The following is a 24,196-nucleotide window of genomic DNA, read 5'->3' as shown; positions in this document are numbered from 1 at the left end:
GGCAACTTTTGCAGAATTATAGAATGTAAAGCCTAATGGGAAGCTTTTAACTTTGATAGCTGACTCAGAGAGAAATTTTTCATTAAAATCACAGCAAACACCTGCAGCCAAGTTGTAAGACAAATGTTTTGTTTCAGTTTGTAGCTACTGGGCTTCTAATGTTCACAGAATCATTGAAGTTGGAAATGACCTCTGAGATCAAGTTCAACCTTTGACTGATCACCACCTTGTCAACTAGACCACAGCATTAAGGGCAACATTCAATCATTTCTTGAACACCTCCAGGGATGGTGACTCCATCACCTCCCTGGGCAGCCCATTCCAATGCTTAACCACCATTTCTGTGAGGAAATTTCTTCTCATGCCCAGTCTGAATCTCCACTGGCACAGCCTGAGGCTATGTTCTCTTGTCCTATCACAATGACCTGGGAGAAGAGACCAACCCCCACCTAGCTACAACCTCCTTTCCGGAAGGGAGCCATAAGGTGACCCTGGAGCCTCCTTTTCTCCAGGCTAAACCACCCCAGCTCTGTCAGCTGCTCCTCACAGGACTTGTGCTCCACACCCTTCAGCATTTCTGTTTCCCTTCTCTGGACTCACTCCAGCACCTCAATGTCCTTCTTGTAGTGAGGGGCCCAGAACTGGACACAGGATTTGAGGTGCTGAGTACAGGGTGACAATCACTCCCCTGGTTGTGCTGGTCAGACTGTTTTTGGTACAAGCCAGGAAGGCACTGACCTTCTTGGCCACCTGTGCACACTGCTGGTTCATGTTTAGCCAGCTGTCAACCAGCATCCCCACTGTACAATAACATAGCATAGTTCACCATAATGAACTGTATTACAAAACCATTTATGAGTCATATTTTGTTCCATTAAACATTTCCACAAAAGTGTGTTTAGTATATAATCCATCCATTAGGGTCTCCTGCTATGAGTGGGCGTTTTGGGGGGGACAAGGTAGTGTTTTTGCAGGCCAGGGAGATGTGTAGAAAACTGAGAACTGACTGACTGCACACAGTTGGAGAAAATATGCTATATTAAAGCAGTAAGACTTGTCAGGGAGATGAAAGAGCCCTGGCTTGTGTGTATTCAGCCAGTTACATCGTACAGCAAAAACCTCCAGGCGAACAGTTTCATTAAACATTAATTTCTGAAGCACTTCAAAGTTTAGGTTGAGGCATGCTTCTGTATAATACATGATATTATTTATCATCTAAAAAAGTTGTTTAGGATGCAATTAGGGAATAATCCTACAGCTCTCAGCAGTGATTCAATGGAATTCAAGGAGGTCTCACATCATTTAACAGAGACAAACATACAGCAGAGGAAGGGCTTGCAAGTCTCTCTCCCTTTTAATTTGGCAGATCTGAGGGAAAAAACGTTGTGGGCTTTAAAGCATGGCCTTTGATTCATTTGCTTGAACATTTCAAGCTTATCAAAGTAGCTTAGCTCATAGAAGACAGTTAGCAGTTGTTTACACTCACCCACGGTGTGCTGAAAAATGGACAAATAGTAACCTTCACAGCAAGACTGGTTAGAAGGTTTTGCACAGGATGGGTGACAACTCAGCCTTATTCTCCAGTCCCTTCCTCGCCCCTGAGCTGAAGCTGCCATTGTCGCATTAAGTGCTTGGCAGCAGCAAAGAGAACATCTTTCCAAGAAGCAGATGACTGAGGGGGTCTGTGCCCCCAGGGAAGATGACAGCATGGAAACCAGCATGAAGCAGAGCACCTGTCCCTGTGTCCCCAGGGCTCCCTGCACAAGCACTGGCTGGGCAGCACAGTCCAGCAATGCAGGACAAAGCCTACCTGCAAGGCAGCTGGTACCTCGGGATCAGCAAAGACCAAAACTGCCTGCACCTACCCTCTGATTTTATAGGTATACCTGTCTCTCAGAACCAGTGAATAAGTGCAAATAATAGTGAAACATTATTTCAACAGTAAAGACAAAAAGATGTCATTGTCTTAAACATATGGAACTATTCAGGGCAGTTATGATTTCACACAAAAGCTGAATTCATGAAATACACAGGAAATCAAACCAGCAGGTTCTATTTTCTTGTCATTTTTGGGAAGTGCTTTAGGAACACTTACAGATGTGCAAATGTGTAAGAGCATACTCTCTTCTATAAAGAATGACCTTTACTTTACCTTTTACTCACTTCAATCTTCAGCTCAGTGCACCATGCTATGCTGTACAGTTGCTTAGTGCATGTTCATACAAGAAGTCCTAAAAAGCACTATAATTTCAAGAACTGTTTTGTAGGACTATTTTCTGTAACAGCTGGATTATTGTCCATGTCCTCAAATTCCCTGCTGTAAAGCACTATTTCAGAATCTTATCTAACTCCTTTACCAGATCAACTACCAGGCACCACTGAAAGAGGAAAAAAAGAGGAAATCTACAGAAACATGAATAATTTGTTGATGAGAAGCAGTTATTCTGAAGGGGAGGTCTCACACTGGTGCAATTGAAGAATTTTCCACCACACAGAAAGTTCTAATATTCTTTGCTATTGAAATGGCAAATTAACTGCAGCAAGCCTCCATTGCTGACTATTAAAAACCAGCTGAGGTAGGAGAGCCCAGCAGCACCACACCTAACACTGCTGCACAGCCAGCTCCAGCTGAGGCCGGAAGGCATCTGGAGGTGATCTAGTCCTACGCTCATCCCCATGCACACATACTGATTTTGAAGGAGACTCCACAGCCTCTAGGGGCAACCTGCTCCACTGTCTTACCACACTCACAGGAAAAGGTTTTCTTGATGTTTCAACATCCTCCTGTATTTCGATTTATGCCCATTGCCTTTCAGCTTGCCACTAAGCAGCACCAGAAAGAGCCTGGCTGGGTTTACTCCCTCTTCCATCATGCATTTATGTGTTGGTAAGGTCCCTCCTCAGCATCCTCCAAGTTGAGCAGTTCCAATTCTCAACCTCTCTTTGTGCAACAGATGCTCCACTTCCTATCATCACAGCCTTTTGGTGGCCTAGGTTCATTAAATCTGTGTCTCTCTTGTCCCAAGGAAGCCCAGCTCTGAACGCAGCACTCCAGATGTCTCACCAGATCTGCGGAAATCATCACTCCTGATGTGCCACCAACACAGCTCCTAACACAGCCTGGGAGACTGCTGGCCTTTGCTGTAGGCTGGCTCAAGGTCACCTCGATTCCCAGTACATTTTTAAAACTCACCTTAACACAAGCTTCCCCATTCTTGCTCAGCATGGAAATCACTCAGATTGCAGAGGCTTCTTCCACACCACACCCTCACTTCACCCTGCTCCACAACAGGGCTGGCAGGAGGCCCAGCACAGCCCATGGACTGACTCAGCAGCAGGGAGAGAAACCAGGCTTTTTAGTAGCCAGGAACAAGCTTAGCAAGTTCCCAGGACTATCAGAGAAATATTTCTACAGTAAATGCTTTACTATGAAAGCTTTAATAAAAGCATCTAAGAAGTTGGAAGTGGCAGATGAAAAATTTGCCCAGTTCTTGCACTACAGAAAGCAATTAAAGAAGAGCATAAAGGAACACAACATTTGAAGTTCTCTACTTCCCCAGAATGATGTAGTAGCACAAATCAGGCTACAGCGCCCCAGCTGAACTTCCAAAAGTATTCATGTATCACCATAGCCTGTAGAAAGATTATAGTCTTTTATTGATTTATTGTTTTACAGATTCAGCTTTCGATAATAAAGTTCAATAAATCGATTCCCTAATCATAAAAACTCATTTTACACATTATGTACAGGTACCCAAACATGTCACAGCGATAGCACAGACCTTCACACAGAACAAGCTGGGCAGAGGCGCTAAGGGCAAGGACGTACATTCAGAGATCAAGTCGTGGATATGCACAGTGCTTTTGGCACACCTCACTGAAGATTGCCCACACAGGGACAGTAAAATAATCCCAACTAAGTGATAACATGGATTAGTTCAACTACATTAATTCCAGGAGGAACACTTAATTCACAATTAAACTGGCCATCAGAAGAGATTTAAGTTGAATCAAATGCAGCTGAACTAATCATTTTAGTTTTATTAAACAACCCTCTGTAGACAAATTCTAGGTCTTGAGATCTGTCTCCAATATTAAACACATCTATTTAGCTGAGATGCAGAAGTTTGAGGACTGAGGGAACTCAGGTATGAGAAGTATTCTTTGGCAGTTTGATACAAATATAAAAAATACATTATTTTTGAGGGCTAAACTAAGCTTTTCCCACTACTGCCAGCACCAGAACTGCTTCAGTGACACAGTAACACATACCGTAACACAAACACAACCTTGCATTTTAATGAAACAAAATTCATATTACAGATGAACATCAAACCCTTCAACAGGCTACCCACTTCCCACAAAAAAGTTGAACTTAACACTCAGTGGGAAAATTTGCCCATGTCCATGACAGGGCTGAGGAAACATTGCACAACTGTTCACCTTCTCTGCAATACAGGACCTGGCACACACAGGCAACCAGCTGACAAAGTGTACTCAAAATATTCCAGCTCCTATGGAAAGCTATTTTATGTCAAAACCCTTAGTTAATTTATTGAATATCTCTTGCTCTTTTCTGAGATAAAGTGACCACAGTCTTTCTGTAACTGCAATCTAACCTTAGGATGATGAAAAACACACAGCTAAGAGTTTATGCAATCTGCTTTATAACATTACACCAAGCAACAAGTTAAAATACACCATTTCACAATGAGGCAGATATTAGCTTAAAATCTGGCAATTCCCTTTTAAAAACAGTTGTCTTCCCTTCTAGTGACATGGCTATCCCAAAGGAGATAAAGCCAGGCTCAGTTTGAAGAGTGGGGGGAGAGGGAAACAGGAAACACTTCCAGAATGAAGCATACAACAGTTCTGCAGCCTGCAGGGCAGAAGGCTGCAGTATCAATGTTTGACTCCAGTAATACAGATCTAAAGATATTGCTTTGCCCAAATGCAGCCATAAACTTGCAATTTTAAACTACTTGCAAAACAGGAATGTAACTCCAACAGGCCATTCCACGATGAAGACCATTTAGCATCTCTCAGTTATCACAGTGCTGAAATACTGTAGGGCAGCTTCACTTCATCTTCCTTCTTTGTCCGCTTTCTTCCATTCAAACTTCTAATGCTCAGTTCAGAACAAATAAAAATAAAAAAAGGCTTAAGCAGACTCCCTGGCTGGGCACACAAGTACAAGCAGCAAATCACATTTAGCCATGAAGATGACTCAGACCTTTTTCAAATCTTTCAGCAAATGATGCCAGAGGCTTTTCCTGCTTGTTACCTTGAGTTAGCATGTTATAGGGAGAACAGGTATACAAACAATACATAGTACTGTTTATGCTTATTCCCAATGGAAAACTGACTGAGATGTTGCATTCACTCAGGGCTATAGGAATACTTCCATTCCACCACTTAAAAAAAAGCTGGATGCTGCAACACAGAGTGCCTAATCCACTTACCATGGAAGCATCCACCCCTTTTTATGGAATCTTCTCAGTATTTCTAGAACTTAACACCTACAGCTGGCTTAGTCATCCCAGCCAAGCTGCAGTCTCTATTTTCAGTTAACAAACCCAACTTCTCTAGAATTCACATATTACATAGTAAATATATCTGAAGATAAACCATTGCTCTGAAATGCCTGACCATGAAGAATTAAGAAACAAAGATGGGAGTTCTTTCTTGGTTTTAAGGATCTTCAGGGCATGGACTCCTATTTACATTGTCCTGTAGAATTCACAACACTTAATTCTTGCATGTTCATTTTGACACTTGAATGTCAAAGTGAGGGCAATTCAACTTTGTTTTTAGTAACTGTCTTTTTCAAACAGGAAATCTGTGAACTCCCCTCCCCATAGATTCTCACACATTCACACAGACTCTCTAGAAAGGTAAGACACTTTATTGAATTTTTTTGATAAATTAAGAAAGGACTATGAACCAGACTTATGGGTAGCAGGTGCTTGTAAACAGACTTCAGTTCCTTCACACAGAAAGCTTGACTCCATGCACTCAGCCTGAAGTCACTTTCCCCAGCGTTGCTCACAGGCTGCATAGTGATGGAGGGCAGAGAAAAAGTCTTCATAGCTGATGTTTAGGTGGGAAGGCAAAGAACTGAGAAAGCAAGTTAGAATCATTAAAATAAGCTTTTATAAACACCGCACTATTCATACAGCCACTCAGGAATATCACTAAAAGCAAGCTACTGTCTGAGTCACCTTATGAAGTTGTTCTCAACATGGTTGTTGTCACTCACCTCTAACAACTAAACACCCCTAAACACCCAGTCACTCTAAACCAAAGCCTCCCATTAGAGTACACAGGGCCCTTCAAATCAGTGAAAAGCTGGAGCAGCACAGTGTGTCCACAGGTTTCAGTGTGCTATAAATGCTCTCGGAGTTAAGAAGTTCAGTTACTTTTAAAATTGAAAAGTAATCCATAGGTGTGACCTTCTTGTATTATTCCATTTCCCTTGTATCCTTAGTTTCCCTGTGAGAAACCTATAAGCCACAGAAAATCAACACTGATGTAAGAAATACTGTCAAATGGGACTGGACCACACACTAGCTGGTGACAGAAGTTGTTCCTTCAACCTGAGGCATGAAGCCTGCTGTTGCCTTGTCAGTATTACTAAAAAACAACAATGAATGTTTGACAGTTTCATTTAATAATTTTAAAATATCCTCAAATCAATCTCCAGACACTTGTTTAGCTGGATCTCCTCTTTTGGCCAGTTCCCTAAGTTACATCATAAAGACTTGTTTAGGTAGGTATTTTTCATTCTAGTGTGTTTCACAACATTTATAAGGAACTCACATGATTTCTGTCAGTCTGATGTGCCATGGAAGGAATCCTAATGTGCTGTCCACAGGACCAAACTTCAAGACTAAATCAGGATCAGGAAATCCATTTGAACCTGTAATAACAAGTTACATTAGATTTTATTAAATTCATCATAGAATTTGTTTTAGTTCTAAACCCTAAGGCATCTGCTTTTTCACTAAATGCCTTTTTTTTGTTTTGTTTTAAATGAAGGTCCCAAGTTAACAATTAAAAGCCCAAGAGGACAGACTGGTCTTGCAACACCTGAATGACCAACTGAGCAAAAGCTTATGCAGCCACTGCAGGCCCAGCTGGACTGTTAATTTTGTCAGGTAGTTTTCAAAGACTTTCTATGGAAATTACAGGAACAGTTACATTGTTTTGAGTAACAGTAAACCCTAACAATGCTGTTTCATCTGACTTGTTCTAGTTTTGTCTTGGCAAACTCAATTTTAGTAGCACAGAACATGCTGTACCCTGACTCTACTATAGTCCTTAACTATGGAGAGCTGCAATCAAGTAGAGGGAAAGGACACATAAAAAAGCTTAAGGAAGTTTCACTGAAGAACACCTTGGTACCACAGACCATGAAGGAAAAAAAAAAACAAACCCAACTTGTTAGATGACATGTCTCTTTCTCAGCATGAGACCAGACAGAAATTTTAAAATCAACTTACTGTAAAATTTCAAAGACACTGCTGCAGCTGGCATCTTTCTGGTTAGATGAGTGAGGAAGAACAGGGCAGTGTGTCTTTTTCTGTTACTGTGTGGACAACCTGACCCATTCTAGGGCAGAGCAAGATAATATTGATGAATTCCACTAAGTGCCCACACTCTTACTACCCATACCTTAAAACCCCAGCCAGTCACTTCCTTCATGAGAACATCCTGCCCATGTTCTGAGGCTGAAGACAATTAGTGATCAAACACCACTGCCTCTGTCTCCCTTCCATATACTTCTGCAGTGCCTAAGCTACTCCAGGCTAAAATTGACAGACAGGAAATAGGCTTAGAATGAGCAGTCTGAGTCCAGCTTTCCCTGCTAATTCTAGCAAGTTGATTAGAGCAACATGTAGAGCACCAGTAGAGCACCCCAAGGGGGCCCAAGAAGCTGAACTGCTCCTCTTGCACCTACCTAGCTCATCTGAAAAGCATTCCAGCAGTCATAACCCTATTTTGCTACAATGCTGCAATTAGTCATGATTATTGCAGGTAATTTGTTGTCACCCCTTCCACTATCCACCAATTCTGCAGGTTAAGTGCAGGAATGTTTATACTAGGTAACGACTACCTTTAGCAGATAAAGTTTAATACAACCTACTTGCTCCAAACATCAATATTATTTCTCAATTCTTTCCTTGTTTACTTAAATAAAATAATTTACAAAAAAAAAAAACCACTCCAAAAAAGCAGTCAAGAGCCTTTTACAGTTTTCAGATTAGTTGTAGAAGAACTTAACTTTGGGAGTAACAGAAAAGGAAACTAAAGCCAGATTTTGCTCCACCCAGGTTTTGAAACTGAAGCTAGAGATTTTTTTTAAAAGTTCACATCCTCCCTCCCCATTGAATCACCACAATAGTGATGATACCTTTTACCAGATGTAAATAAGCTGTTCTCCCCAAGCATGTGCATTTCTAAGGAGGGATAAAGTTTTAGATAGGAGTGTCTTGTGTCACAGTCCAAATCTCATCTCAAAGTTAAGAAAAAAATTGCAAAGCAAAAGCCACTTTGGTGTTCAGAAGCTAGCACGTCAGTATCCAAGAGCTTTGCAGGGAAGCAGTGAATACTCAGAAGTGGGGACTCTGGAGGAAGTGGACAACTTTACTCATCAGCTGATTCAGTAGCTGAGTACTCCTCAGCTGGTACAGCAGCAGGATCTTCAACACTGCAACGGCTTTTCAAACAGGACAAGACCTTCACAGAGCCCAGTTAATGCTAACATTTCCTTCTGGTTCCTATCTGAAGGAAAATGAAAATGCACACTAGTATTACTGTCACAACAGCCTACTAAAAACACAGTATGTGCTTTCCACTCTGCATCCATTTCTCTACCTAAACAGCAGTGCTACAGATAATTTACATGTGGAAGCTCCCTGAGAGCTGCTAGAGATACAGCAGTCAAGTTTAGCACACAGGAGATACAAGGATTTGGGAGCAAACTTTAAAGAACAAAAGAGGCCAAAAGACTTGCACACTCAAAGGATGGCAATCTGGTCAGGGGTTCTGCAAGGGGAACATGAAGGAATTTTAGAGCTGATAACTCTACCCTTCTCCACACAGATCTTACAGGGCAGCTTGAGTAGCCTTAAATTGATAGTCATGTTCTTTGCTGGAAGGCAAACAGACAGCAAGCAGAGAATATTAAAAGGCAGCTGGCACCTACTTTTCTGAAAACAAGCTGGTTAGATGAGGCATTGCTCAAAGAAAGTGCTCTTACACTGCAGAAAACTCAAGCTGTAAGAATTAAGTGCATGACTGAATTAAGAAAAGCCACATGACAAGCTAGAATCATACCATTTTAGGACTAGGCTTCAATAACTGCACCCTAAACATGAACAAAAAGTTTAAAAACTAAATTAACAGGTATTTAAATCAAAACGTAAACCCCCAAAGATTTACAGAAGACACAATTAATGCAAACTCTAATAATATAACTATTCAAATATTGCTTTCCAGAACATGCTCTCAAATCAGTAAAGCACAGATGCTTACTTTCAATACTGTTCCATTCAAAATGCACACAAACTAAATTTGCCTACAAGTAAAACAAAGTTTAAAAAGCTGCTGCTAAATAAGTAATGAAAGAATACTTCACTTCCAACAATGTCCCAAACATTAAGTAAACAAATTAATAAGGACCAGTTACAGGTATTATCCTTAATTATTAGCCACGTACATGAAGCGGTGTGTTTCAAATTTCATAGTTTTGACAGATTAGATTTCTCTTTCTGTGCTGAGCTAGCATGCAATAACTCAAAAATAAAAAGATTGGGCCTAATACTTTTAATATATCCAGACAGAACATCACTAACAAGTTTGAAAAGCTCCAGTTAAGTATCACTGGCCAAAATACACACAACAGGTAACAATTGTCACTGGTTCTCCATTATATTAGTAACTGTTCTGAAGGAGTGATTATTAATTTCCTTTAATTGCCTTTGTGGTATAACAGAAGAGATGTCCTAAGTTCTTTTTCAGGTGCCTTATTAAATACATTTAATAGTTCCACTATAGGAGGATGCTGACAACAGGGACGGAATTCAGTTTGAAGTGGCCAAACCGCCATGGAAGTCTGTCTGCAGAACAATTCAGCTGATCACCCACATGAAAAAGAAGAAATCACTCTCTGAAGTCCCATTAATGGGAATCACACTACAACAACATGGCCAAAGGCATCCAAGTTCAAGTGTGCAATCTGAAACCTGAACCCTACCAAGCTAATTACAGCTGCAATTAACATGCATGGATCACCTAAGCGAGCTGAGCAACTCATTATCGCTCCATAGTACCACTGGAAAAGTGGATGCTAATTCTAAACTTCTTCTCCCAGGTGTGATATTAGGGCAGTCCTGCCCTTTCCATAGCTATTGCATGTAGCCACACATCACAGTGCAGAGTCAGTAATCTGCATGAATTAGTAATGAAGACAACTAAGCTACTGTGGGTTATAGAGCAGCAAGAGCTCTATCATTGGCATTCAGGGTAGTAGTCAGACAGCAAGAACAGCTTTAATCGCTGTAACCAGATCTGGAAAAGACTCTGCCCATCCATATTTGCAGCTTGCAACATGCAGGAAGTTAACCTAAATTAGAATAGTCTAGTTTTAGGCAATCCCAAAAGTAGTTTTTTCAGAAAGCTCATTGCAGAACATACCACAGGTACTGTAAACTCTGAAAAGCCAAAACTCTGCAATTTACCTTAATATTTCTGCTAAATAATTTTTCTGCTTAAAAAAATGGCTCAAAAGGCAATAAAAAGAGAAATTTTTAGCAGAAGCCTAAAAGCAATAATCATAGCTTACTCTTATAGACCAAGCATCAAGATGCATACAATCCAAGCAAAGAACACACTAGGAACCAAACTGTTATGAATTGAGTACTCTTTCCCCTCCATATTATACTTACTACTTAATAAGTTGTCTAACATATTCACATCCAGGTCTGAATGTGTTCTTTGCTGCTGTGCTACCAACTGACAGAAGTTCTGAGCAGCTTTGACTATGTCTGCTTTTCCATCTTCCGGAGACAGCACCTTCAATGTAGATTGGCAATTTAAAACTGAAAGTACAAAACATAGTTTAAAAGCAACAGAAATATAATTGTTTTGCATGTGCTTTAGATAGTCACAGATACAGCAGAAAGTAACTTGTAGTTTAATTCCTGTATTATAACTAGTCACAGATACACCTCACCTATCTCTTAGAGAAGTGGGTAACAGTTTTCTGGATTTGCTGTATTACTAAAACACAAGCTTAAGACAACTACTTTGAGAAGGGGCTTAATTCAGTCTTCAAATGTAGCTTTCCAGGAAATTTGGATTGGATCTTATGCTGTCAGGCAAAGCACTGAGAAGAAAGGTAGCTGGATAGTAATTTAAGGGGTTCAGGGAAATTAAAAACAAAACAAAACAAAAAAAGCAACAAACTAATTTCTACCCTAGAAGAGGAAGGTGTTTTTGACAGCTACTGTGTACATTCATGTGACATAATTATTACCCTTGGGGGCCTCCCTCAATCTGATCACAGCATCTTGATGCAAGAGTTACAGTAAGGATCTAAGATTGCTACACTGAAGCTTGGAACAAGATAATAGTTCAGAATTCATCTATTCACCTGCAATTATGTCCATGACTTAAGAGGACATTTCACAACAGTAATTATCTTAAACCCACACTATTGAGAGGCAAGAGTCTTCTCATACTACATGACTTGCATCATTGTCAGTACTGGTAAGGCACCTATGAGTTAAACTTGCCAAAGAAGCTGAAGGCCAGAGATGGTCACTATACTGGCTTGAAGTTAAGTGGGTTAAATACTAAAGTGTCAACATTTCAGGCTGGTACCAAACTTAGGATAGTTATAACCAGACAGTTAAAAATATGTTTCTTAAAACAGAACCTGACTGCAAAGGACCACACAGCACAGTCATGCTTCATAAGAACACCTAAAACCCCTCAGTTCATCTATCCAAAGCCACCACAATGAAAATGATTGTTCCTTAATATTGCTGGATTTGCAAATTTGCATCAAATGTCCTACATTAAAAAATATTTAACAGTATCCTTAAATTGCAACACATGCAATTTTGTTATTCAGAAGTGAAAAACTGCAGATAATAATAAACTGCATAGATGTCAGTTTGTTCAGTTGCAAACATGAAGCATCTGATCTGACTGTGAAGCCTCCTAAAAAAGAATGAAGAATTTAAAAACAGAATAGAAAACACCTCTGCTTTTCACAGTTTCCAGCACAAAAGGTTCCTGAGATTTAAATGCACTCTTCCCATCAGCAAGTCTGAGAAGTCTTTCAGTAGTTTGTTTGGTGTGAACATAAATATCTCAACTTAGGTAAGCATAGCTAAGTATGCTGGAGTTTAAGACATTAATAGGCTGTCTACCCATATTCTGCTGATTATTTCAACCTTCACAGGAAGGAAAAAAAAAATAGCATGAAATCTGAGTTCTTCATATAAATGCAAGCATCTTAGGCTTAGCTGTTCATAAGACAAGTTCATGTTACAATATTATACTTTGTACTGGAAAACTGGCACAAAGGATTTTGGTATTCGGTCTGCTCTCATAGGGGAGGCAAAACTTGCAAGCAGCATTTTCAACACAGCTAAATGCACCACAACTTGTGCAGACTTTTCATAAGTCTTTGAACTGTGATGATCTTAAAGCATAAGGGCTGTTTAGGGATTTTTTTACAATGAACTACTTTAATATTATGAGTTGTAGTTAGAAGAGCTGTATCAGCCCATCTCTCTAAGAAAAAGGTCTGATTCAAGTACGTGCCTGTGATTTATTATATTTGAACAGACTTCTAGCATTTGTCTTAGGGAACAGATGAGTAAATGAGTTCTTATAGCAGATGCTGCTACCTTTGACAGATGTCCTGCCTTTGACATCTAAAGGGAACAGATGAGTAAATGAGTTCTTATAGCAGATGCTGCTACCTACTCCTGCCTTTGACATCTAACTATGTGCAAAAGCTATTATCACATTTATTTTTTTAACTTGTGCCCTTTACCTTCCTGATGGCGTTATACCTTGCCATGACAACCAGCAGTCTTGCTCTTTCCCTTTCTCCTCTCCACTTTGAGGTGTATATTTGGAAAGATGGAAGCACATACATGAAGAAAAAGGCTACTCTACATAGAAAGGTGTTTAAGTAAAAGCAGATTTATGATTGATATACAGCTATTTAGAGGCATACCAAGCCTCTCTTGTAGTTGATCTTACCTTGACCAGTTTTGTCGTGATTTGCAAATTCCACGGAATACTTGGAGCAATCTAGTCCCAAGAGTTCTTGCTGCTGTTTTAAAATTTCATCCATCAATCTTGAATTATTCCTCTTGAAAATACCTTTAAAAAAAAAAAGCTGCATATCAGCCAACTCCTATAAAGGATGTTACGAAATAAATCTGACACTAGGCAAGAAGAAAAAGTTAGTCAGAACTGGTTTCAGACTGGTGTTCACAAGTGTGGGTAAGAACTCAAAGTGACTGCTACTGCACGTGACTAATTTGAGTGACCTTGGAAAGACAACTCATGTACTTCTGTTCTTCTTTCACCCAGCCTGATTTAAGCAGCAAGTTGCAACAGTGTAAGGGATAGCTTATGACTTATTTTATTGTCCTTAGTATGCAAGCAATAGAGAAAGCAATAATCAGCAAAGAACAACCAAGTCAGATTAACACCAAATTTCTTTAAAGCCCATGCTGCTTAAGTCTGCTACCACTTATTGCCACATCCCTAAGGCTGCAGGCCAACAAAGCAAGTCTCCACTACATCACCATTTCAGGTCTCAGTAAGTACCCACTCTTAAACCATCCAATAGCATGGATTTTCTAATAAGAGAATTTCACAAGCTGTATGTTTCAAGGAGTTCATGCAGTCCCCAAGGCCTTTTTATACTTACATATTTAAGGCAGACATTTCGAACACAGGAAACCACAAAAGCCTGCTTCAAACATACTTGGGTTCCTGTACTAAAATAAATTCTATGTTCTGAGAAACATAACTCTATTTCTAATTAAATGTCACAGCAAAAACTAAATGTTACAGTTTAAATATTTACAATCCAAAAGCATGGCTAGGCATATTCACTCAGGAACTGGATAATGCTTTTATCACAGGATATTCAGAGGTTTTTACTGCACTTCATTCAGAAACCTTATGTGAAACACTTCCATTGACCAGTCTAAAAATGCCCACACACTAATCTTACAATGTAGACAGTGCAAAAGAATGTAAGACATGCAATTTGATGATTAGGCTTAGGATTCAGCACCACAACCTGACTACAGGATCTGGAACTGCTACAAGTGTTCCCATATTGGCCAAACTGTATTTAAGCACTGGATCAAGACCACAATACACTAGGAGTTAGTTTGCAATATGAAGTGATACAATGCATTTATTTAATATGCTAGCCTTTAGGCCTAATGAATTAGAACTTTTCTATAGGTTTCATTAGAGGTTTTAATAGGTGGCAAAGTATCTATTTTTCCTCTCATCATGGATACTTCATGTAAAATAAAAAACCTATTTCATTACAGAAGTGTTAGTGGTGCTTATAACTGATTTCACATGTTTACTGAAAAGCAAGTTGTGGTAAGGCACAAACCTCTACAGAGAAAAAGTGTGTCGGAATACTTCTGCTAAGTTTAAACTAACTTTAAATTGTGCCTTCTTGTGCTCCCGCTTTCTAGTATATACTCACACATAATAGAAATTGAGAATGCTGCTTCAAACAAAACTGCTTGATACAACTCCGCTTGGCTCGGTCTGTTTCATGCTGGGGTTAGCACAAATTGTCTTCCTTACTCGCAAGGTCAGCAGCAGTGCAGCCAATGCAATTGCTAATCCTGCACCCTCTTCAAGGAAGATCTGTACAAGGCTGCATGTGCCTCACCTTCAGGAGTCACTTGACTTCCATACACTTTTAGATATGAGAAATAAGACTATGTTCAATATCCAGACAAACATGTGACACAGTTAGGAAACGCTCCCAATCTGGGAAATAAGCTGCTGCTCTTCTTCCCCTTTCTCACTCAACACTAATGATAGGTGAAAGGTTTTTGTCTATTCCTGCCAAAGACTGGAAGAACTAATTTAAGACTCCACACTCCAGCTCTAAAGTAAATTAAGACATTGAGGACAAGTAGAAGAACTGACCAAGGTGTTTGCTTCTCAGTAAAAAGAGATACCATATACTGGAATTGGTCCAGCTCCAAAGTGAAGATCCTTAACACACACAACAAATACAGAAGACTTGCTAAGTAACTGTGTTCTTAAGCTTTATCTGAGTACCACCCTTCTGTTCTGCCCGTTATCTCACCCACCCCCTCAGCTGTTCAAACTTGGAGACTGCACGGCTCCTGGAATAGCAGTTTAACAAACAGGAAGCTACTGTAGTTGTACCATGTAGTTGCAGTATGCCTTCCTTGGAAAGGCCTCCACACCTAAATTCCCACTGAACCATCAACCTTGACACGTACACAGGTTTCCTGAAGAGAAGATCCTGAAGCATATCAGAAGGTAGTAAAAATTCAGACTAACTTAGATCTTAATTAAAAAACAACAGCATTTGGGAATACCCCTTCAACGTTTGTCTCTTAGTCAGTGCACAAGAGACTTATGAATGCACGTCACTGCAAATGCAGTCCTGCCAATGCAATATTCAAAGGCCAAATTCATATTCAACTTCAACAATTTTACATGGTCATGACTCAGCTATATTCTCCTTACCCTTACAGTATCTCAAAAGCCCATTTATCTACAAGGCTCATTTTTTTAAAACTTTGTTAATGTGCCCAAGTTAGTTCTGGGAGATGCTGTTGCTTAATTTAAACATAACAAATATAGCAAACAAGTGCATGAGTAGGCCAACTTAGTAACAGAATTACGTGTTCCTAGGCAGAGAAATTTAACTCTTGATTTACTGCTACCCTCCAATTTCGATCACAAAAAGTTAAAGCTAGTCCATAATGTAATTTTAACATTATAAAAAATTATGGTTTGACAAAGGTCTAATAAATTTTAGCAATAAAACAGCTGTTTGCTGTTAAATGAAAAAAAAAATGTGGCACTACTCATGTCTCTAATATGGAACACAAATATGAAATTGTCACTATTATTTTTCATCAGAAGATTTTCTGGTTTTGAAGAGCAGAAACATTTGCTTGGTCAGAACTCTGGAACCTTTGTAAGCTGGCGTAATGTGTATATTCCTGCAAAGGAAGTGTTCTAAGAATTACATGTATTTAAGCACTAAAATTCCCAGTGCAAGAGAGTATCAAACTCCATCCTAGTTTGTTTATTTTAACTACTGAGAACTTGTGAGCTGTTTTCAGGGATACTACTTGTTTTTACAACACAAGCTGCAAGCATGCTGTCAGTCATTTGCTGCTATTAGAGCTGAGGCAAAGCAGAAGTGTTTTAGCTTCCTGCAGTAATCCTCCATTACACAGGTCTTTTCCAGGGCACACACCTTTTGCTCAGATTTACAGCAGCTACAAGCCATGCCTCTTTGCTTGCAACCATGGTGTTGCAATACTTTAGGGTTAGTTACTGACAAATGAAGTTTGTAACTAAGAGGCTGCAAATTCATCACGTGTAGAAGTGACAAGAATCTTGAACTGGAAGTGAAAAACTGGCACAGAGAAACACCAAGTGATGTCAACCATTTGTTTGTCTGACCAGACTACCACAGTCACCACCTGTTAATGCCTTAATGGCATCTCAAAGTTCAACATTGTTAATTTCCCTGCTTTTTAAAGCAGCAGAATCTGGTAAAACACAGAATAATAGTTAGCTCTGCCTTGCAAGGGTACACCTTACCAAAGCGGAGTACATGTCTCCACAACATTTCAGTTATTTGCTTTCTCAACTTCTTTCCAGTGCTGACAAGGAAACAGTAACCAAAATTAACTTGATAACAAGTAATTGTTATCAGGTATTAACATTTTGAGAACATCAAATAACAAACCACTTCAAAGAATGCACATGCAAGAAACCGTTTTAACACATGAACAACCTTTGCCTACGTCCTGTTGCCTCATGCTGGTTGATAACGGAGGAAAGCGTGGCCATTACACTGGACCTCAAAGGATATGGAAAGCTACAAACACCTCCTTTATTCCATGAGTCTTATTTCCAAGAGGAAAAAAAGTAATCCAAGTTTGAATGTAGCTAAAGTCACTTAAGTTTCAGTCAGATTAAGGCCACTTAAGACAGCGCTAACCAAACAAAGAATTTGACTTAGTTCTAAGAACTTCATAGGTGAACCACTCCTCCCACATTTCTTCTTGGAGGACCATTCTGCACTAAGAGAACAGGGGCTCATCAGAAATTCAGAGAAAAGATACCTCTTTCATATTTTCCATTCCTTTAAGGAGATCACCTTCTACAGATTAGTGTTATCCCTTTTAATAAATGTGGTCTGAGAACTCCTCTCAACTTGACACCAACACGCAACTGTTGAATGAGAAATTTCACATGGGTGAAAGCCCACAACAAATGCCATGCGATATTGGTATCTCACAAGTGTTCCAGAGACATAAACACAACATATTTATCTTGCCCAGTGAAATGAACACACCGCACACCCAGAAGATTTCATGGATTGATCAAAGTAGCTAAACTACCAAGTAACCTAGAAGAGACTAGAAGCCTACTTTGGGGCTAATTAAGTAATTTCTTTTGCATACTCTATCCTTCCAAAGAGTTTTTAAGAGAAAAGTGGTCAGAAGCAAAGCAGTTCACTAGAAAGCTAAATCCAGGATGAACAACTCCAAATTCTCCATACAGTCACACTATGGGCTTTACGAAACCTTCAGCGTGAAGCATCTAGCTAGGAGTCCAAAGTACCCAAACACCAAGATTCAGCAAGCTCCCAAAAAGCACTCTAGACTTGTCTTAAACCATAGCAGAAAAGCTTCACAGAAGTAACATTCCATCAAGCTCTCCCAAATGGCAAAACAACTACCAAAAGAAAGTTAAAGTATATAGCACTAGTAAAAGGCTTCTGCTCCACAGAAGGTATTTTAAGTGCTATTACCTGAAAGCATTATCAATGCCTTCTGACTGCAACAAAGCTGCAGTATTTCCTCAGATAAGGTCTCGACAAGAATAGCTGGATTTCAACCAAGAAATGACTGGCAATACAGAAGTCAAGAGAAAAATTCTTGATCAAAAGCCTGAAACTTTAGTTTGCATTATTTAACTCAGGTGTGCACGGTAGCATTAAATTTATTATGGCTTTATCATGCTGCACAATAAGGAAGATTGAGAGAAAGGGCTTCCACACGCCAAGGGCAGTAAAGCCAGACCACCCTGGGCCTCCAAACATGCTGAGGAAACAGAGAAAGTCTCAGTTCTGAGCCCTGCACAACTCCAGCCAAGTTGCCTTTACAGTTACTGGTGCAGCTGCTGCAACAAAACAGTGTGAGCTGGAATGCAGCTACTTGTTTTAACATTGAAGAATACACGAACAACCTTCTGTTTAGCAATTTTGGAAAAAAATACAAAAATTCATTACTATAAACAAAAAACCCGCTTATGTAGCACTTCTGTAAAGAACTTCATGCTTCCCTTTCCTCCTATGGAAGAGGCAGTTAAGGACGTATTTTGAATTTAATCCTCCTGCAGGAAACTGACACGCTATTTCTTGCGGAGAAGGCAACCATGGAAGACCAAGTTTGTAAACAAGGTTTCCTCTTGCAATCAAAAGTACTGCAGATATGCAGTGAAGGAAAAGAAACAAATTAACACATACCTCACCACATCTAACACTGATCCAGAGCACTCACAATGAATTCTCCTTCTGCACCACAGCCAGCACCAGTGGAGACTTTGACAAATCAATAGTTGGTACACTTGTATGAACACAAACCCCCAGAAGCAGCTCAGCAGTCCAAAAGCACCACTCACCATCTGAGTGCATGGAAACAAGTGCACACTGTAATTAAGGGTCACCCTCTGCTACTGATAAGAGCAAGTTGTACCTGACTTCATTCACCTTCACTATTATCAGTGTTAGCGCGGAGGGTTCCAGACTCCACCACCACTGAGGACTGCACTTAGCAACATCCTACTTAATGACAAGTCTATCTGGAAATGCTGTATGCTCAATCAAGGCACCCTAAGGAGCTTAGCACCACAAGAAAGGCCGCATATGTGCTATTACCAGCAGTAAGCATACACTAGAGCTGTATGAATGACTGAAGCTGAAGTCAGGCTAAAAAGCCCAGCTGTGCAGAGAGCAGTCGCAGCTGCTATCCTGGACAGCCCACTGAACACCTGTGTGGAACATGATGTGTAATGCAGGCTATTCTCATCAACCCTAGAAGTTTGGCAAAAGCCACAGATTTAAAACTATTTCGTTGCTCTGCTTTCTTTGATTTTGCTGTAACAAACTGGAAAGCAACCTAGCAATTAAACTAGCACATTCTAGCACCAGAGGAGCAACAGAAGAACAAGCTACTGAAAAATGTTTCGATACTGAAATCATGAGATAATAGCTATATTTTCAGATCTCAGAGGTGACAGCAAAACCTGTTAACATCTAACTTTAGAATGAAAAACTAAAACCCACACTCATCACATAACCTGCACTTAGAACAACAAAAACAACCAAAGAAAAAATTCCCAGCAACAAAACAAAAAATAACATAATGACACAGAAAAGCAAACAACATACATCACTTTAGATTGAATTAAAAAATACATGGATACAGCAGCAAATAATTCAAGATTTTCATTTTTCTTAACTGCCAGCAGTAACAATTGTTCTGCAAGGTTATGCCAGCTCTTCAGTGGACAAAACTATAATTTCTGGTCATCATATTCAGTCTTCCAACAGTCAGTCTTAGATCTGACTGAATTTCAACACATGCTGGTGAAGCAGTAGTAGGTTTTCAAAAAAAATGATGTTTCAGACACTGCTACAGCTCTGGCTCCTTACTGTGAGACAGGAGCTCAGCAACAGTGGCTACCCAAGCATTGTCTGGTGCCTTCTCCCTCCTCACTGTTGCACAGTAAGCAAGATGAAAACCAAGACGACCAAGAAACATGATTCTCAGCTTGATCTGTTCCTCAGTTCAGTTCTCATACATATAATTTGTGGAGCACAGTGCTGGAATCTAAAAAGGAGCTAAGCACATACATATTAGGCAATACTGCCCATAGCTTATTTCAGGTTTGAAGTTTAGGAGGATCCTGTACAATAAAAACGTCTCTCTTTAAGCTTTGAGGGAAACTCTCTTCCTTGGTACTGCTTGCTCTGCAGCATTTCACCTGGTTGAATGTTTTCCAAGTTAGGAATAAAAACTGTCAACATATAAATGACTTTTGAGAAGGTGCTGCTGTGTGCTTGAGATGTTACACAAATATTTTATATGATTCTTTGACTTTCAAATGAGGAAGCGCTCTTCCTCTCAAATACAACATAACAAAGTTCAACAACATCCCTGCACAGATGGCCAGTTTAAACTGCTAAATGACCGGTACTAAGCCCAGTTTCTCATAATGATCTTAGAGTAATTTAGTGAAAGTCAAGTCTTCCGAGTCTTTTATCACATAGGAAGGATCAGCCATGAAACAAAACTATAAATGGTGATGGTTTAAAATAAAGCAAAAAATTTTTAAAAATCACAAATGTCTATGCTCAAGGAAAGGCCTGCATACCTTAGATGCTTTTGCACACTTGACAACAAAAGATTTTGTGGGATGCACTGCTGGACACTTCCTGAAAGAGCGCTAGAAGACAAGTGTGCCTCTAACCTGGCAGAAATCTACAGTTCACCTAAATTGCACGACGCCTCTAAACAGCCATTGGAAGTGGCTCAAAACAAGTTAAACCCTGGTCTCCTACAGTCTCATCCCGGACAGCAAGAGCACAGAGATCTTCAGGATGATGGTTTTTTTCCTCTGCAGGACAGAAACAGGACACAGTCCATGTCATGTATTGTTATCCCTTCTGAGATGACAGCTTGTCCAGTACAGGTTAGAGATCATCTCTCAATAGCTGGACAGAAAGCTTCAACTAAGAGTATCTTGAATATGGCTGGTATGAGCTCCCCACTAGGGAAGGATCGGTATGAGGAAGTCAGATTTGTTCCATGATTTCCTCACAGTATGTGAAATCCAAACTCTGATCTTATCTTTATGATAGTCAGTGATGTGGAATCAACATACCTGCAAGAGCCAGAGTTCAATGATTTTACACCTGAGACTCAGTAACAAAATCACACAGCAGATATGAAAAAACACCAGAGCTTCCAGAAGCACTGGCTCAGAGTTAACTCAAATGCCAAGCAGGACCAAATATCACATAATTTAACTTCACAATACAGACAGCACACAGGACATACATGCTTACATTTAACTACTTGTCCATCCTGTTTCTTCACACAGGAGTACTTGAAAGTAAGAAGGCTACTTTCATTCATTCGCTTTTGGAGGTCCAGCCCCAGCTCATAAACAGCACTCACAAGAGCAGGTAGCCTAAAGCTCTTCCCTACCAAAAGTCCTGCCCTACACTTTCAGATGTCAGCAGTTCCTGTCAGCCCGAGGCTGTGGACAAGGCTTTGGAAAGCAGGCAGGACCGGGTCATCCCGACACAGGAGCTGGGCCAGAAGGGCAACCGGGCCATTCCCCAAGCTCCCCGGGGACAGAAGCTCTGCAGCGGCCAAGCAGCTCCAGCGGATGGGAAAGGAGCTGCCAGCAGAGGCTGGACGGACTTGGGAAGACCCCAACAGCGCGGCCCTCCGGCTCCATGCCAGGAGGCGCTCCCAGGGCGGGCGGGCACCGCCCGGGACCGGGACTTGGGGCACCCCGGCCGCCGCTCACCGTTATGGTCGTAGACGCTGACGTAGGAGATGCCCACGGCCATGCACCACACGACCAGGCTGGCCATGTCCGCGTAGCTCGGCTCCTCCTCGGTCACCACCAGCCCCACGTGCACCGGCAGCTTCCGCAGGGCGCGCCCGTCCGCGCGCCACCGCTGCCGCCCGCGCGCCGCCCCGCCGCGCGGGCGGCGGGTGCCAGGAGCGCGCAAGAGGTGGCGGCGGCGGCGGCCGCGCGGCCGCGCAGGCACGCGAGCAGCGCGCGCTGCAGGCAGAGCAAAGCGCGCACCAGCGCGTGCAGCGCGCGCCACGCCAGACCGCCCGCCCCGCTCATGGGACCGACCGACAGGAGCGCGTGGGGCCCGCGGGGGAGCGGCGGGGGTGCCTCAGCCGCTGCGCGCCGCCCGCCGCGCCATCCCCTCACGGAGCCCGCGTCCCCCGCCCGGCAACCGCCAGCGCCGCCATCTTCCCGCCGCCCCGCCTGATCTTTCACCTCTCAACCCGCCACACGCGAGCCGCCCGTTGGCCGCCGGGCGGGATGGCGTCACTTCCGCCCGCGGAGCGCGAATGACGTGGCCGCGAGATAAGGGAGGGCGGGGCGAGGGCGGGAGGCGGGGCTGGGAACGGCTCGAGGTGGGCCGGCCCCGCGAGAGGGGCGGGGCCACTCCCCCTGGCGGCCGCTGCTGGCCATGGCCCTGAAGGCCGGGGGCGGGAAGGAAGGCGCGGGGGCGGAGCNNGGGCGGGGCCGGGGCGGGAGCTGCCCCCAGCCGGGCTCTGCCCCCAGCCGGGCTCTGCCCCCGCCGGGCGCTGCCCAGCCTCCCCGCTGCTTCACGGACTTGTCTGCAGACCCTCTCTCTGCCCTTCCCACCCTTGCCCTTCCTGGCGCCTGCTGCGCCTCGTTCACGCTGGTGTGTGAAGCCGAGGTGGAGGGAGAAGGCGTCTGAACGCCACAGAAGCAGCCGGGCCTCAGGGGTGTCTTTACTGAAACGCAGGTTTCACCCTCAGAGCGCGCTGCCAATATAACCTATAATCTATAACCAAAAATAACCCCGCACCCCGATTTGCAGTCGTCCACTAAAGCCGCGGCTCCCAGGCTTTTGCTGCCTTGGCCTGTAAGGACCCACGGGTCCGAAGATGGAAACGCTGCTGCAGGTGAAATGTGAAGTGAGAGCTAGTGCCAGCCCGATGCTGTCAGACAGATAGGTGGGCAGAGATGGCGTGGAGATGTTTAAAGCGCTCTGTTAAAAGAATCTGCCAATATCAAACGGAAATAAGAATTTTGTATCACGGAAATATTTCTCTTACTCAGAAAATAGCTACTTTCCTGGCCTCTAATACAGACCAGGCTTAGCCAGCAAAAATAACACAGTCAAACTGCAGGGAAGGCTTGTGCTGTTTCATGAATACCTAAATCCTTAGGTACCAAAAGTTTGTGTGACTCACCATAGAGCTATAGAATCATTAAGGTTGGAAAAGATCTGCAAGATCAATTCCCACTGTTAACCCAGTACTGCTAAGTCCTCTGTTTAACCATGTTCTTAAGTGCCACATCCACATCTTTTGAACATATCCAGGGTGGTGATTCCACCACTTCCCTGGAAAGTCTGTGCTAATGCTTGACAATGCTTTCCATGAAAAAAAATTTCATAATAACCAACTTAAACCTCCCTGGTGCAGCTTGAGGTCATCTCTGGTCCTTTCACTTGTTTCCTGAGACTGACCCTAATCTTGCTACTTCCTCCTATTAGGGAGTTGTGAGAGCCATCAGGTCCTCCTGGAGCCTCCTCCAGCCTAAAGAACCACAGCTTTTCCTCACAGGACCCAGGCTCTAGGCCCTTCACCAGCTCCATTTCCCTTCTCCAGACAGGCACTAGCACCTCAATGTGTTTCATGTAGTGAGGGGCCCAAAAGTGAGCACAGCCTCACCAGTGCCATATACAGAGGGACACTCACTGCCCTGGTCCTGCTGGCCACTCTATTGCTCACACAGACCAGATGCCATCAGCCTTCTTGGCCACCTGGGCACACACTGGCTCCTGCCCAGCCAGCTGTTAACCAGCAGCCCCAGATCCTTTTCTGCTGGGCAGCTTTCCAGCCCCTCTGCTCCAGTAGTGCTGCAGGGGGCTGTCGTCACCCAAGGGCAGGGCATGCCTCTTGGCCTTGTTCAATCTCACATAGTTGGCCTTAGTCCATTGATCCAACCTGTGCAGATCCCTCTGCAGAGTCTGATGATAAGGGAACATAAAGAAAAATGAGCTCCGGTCTCTCTATTCCAATTGCATAGCTTAATGTGTTGGGGGATC

The 24,196-nt window shown here is 42.2% G+C and overlaps 1 protein-coding gene across 1 annotated transcript; it reads right to left on the bottom strand.

The window, feature by feature from the left end:
• Positions 1-5,890: 5,890 nt before the first annotated feature.
• On the bottom strand, positions 5,891-22,378 carry NUS1 (NUS1 dehydrodolichyl diphosphate synthase subunit). The gene is given in 6 exon segments (XM_041478114.1): positions 5,891-6,117; positions 6,820-6,919; positions 10,950-11,102; positions 13,285-13,407; positions 21,898-22,080; positions 22,083-22,378. Coding segments are annotated over 6 exon segments (795 nt in total). The 5' UTR covers positions 22,228-22,378; the 3' UTR covers positions 5,891-6,026.
• Between the last annotated feature and the right edge of the window lie 1,818 nt (positions 22,379-24,196).

This window comes from Pyrgilauda ruficollis, unplaced genomic scaffold, assembly GCF_017590135.1.
Source record: "Pyrgilauda ruficollis isolate IOZ18807 unplaced genomic scaffold, ASM1759013v1 scaffold43, whole genome shotgun sequence".
Lineage (NCBI taxonomy): Eukaryota > Metazoa > Chordata > Aves > Passeriformes > Passeridae > Pyrgilauda > Pyrgilauda ruficollis.
The sequence above is the reverse complement of the archived record's forward strand: the minus strand, read 5'-3'. Positions and strand labels throughout refer to the sequence as shown.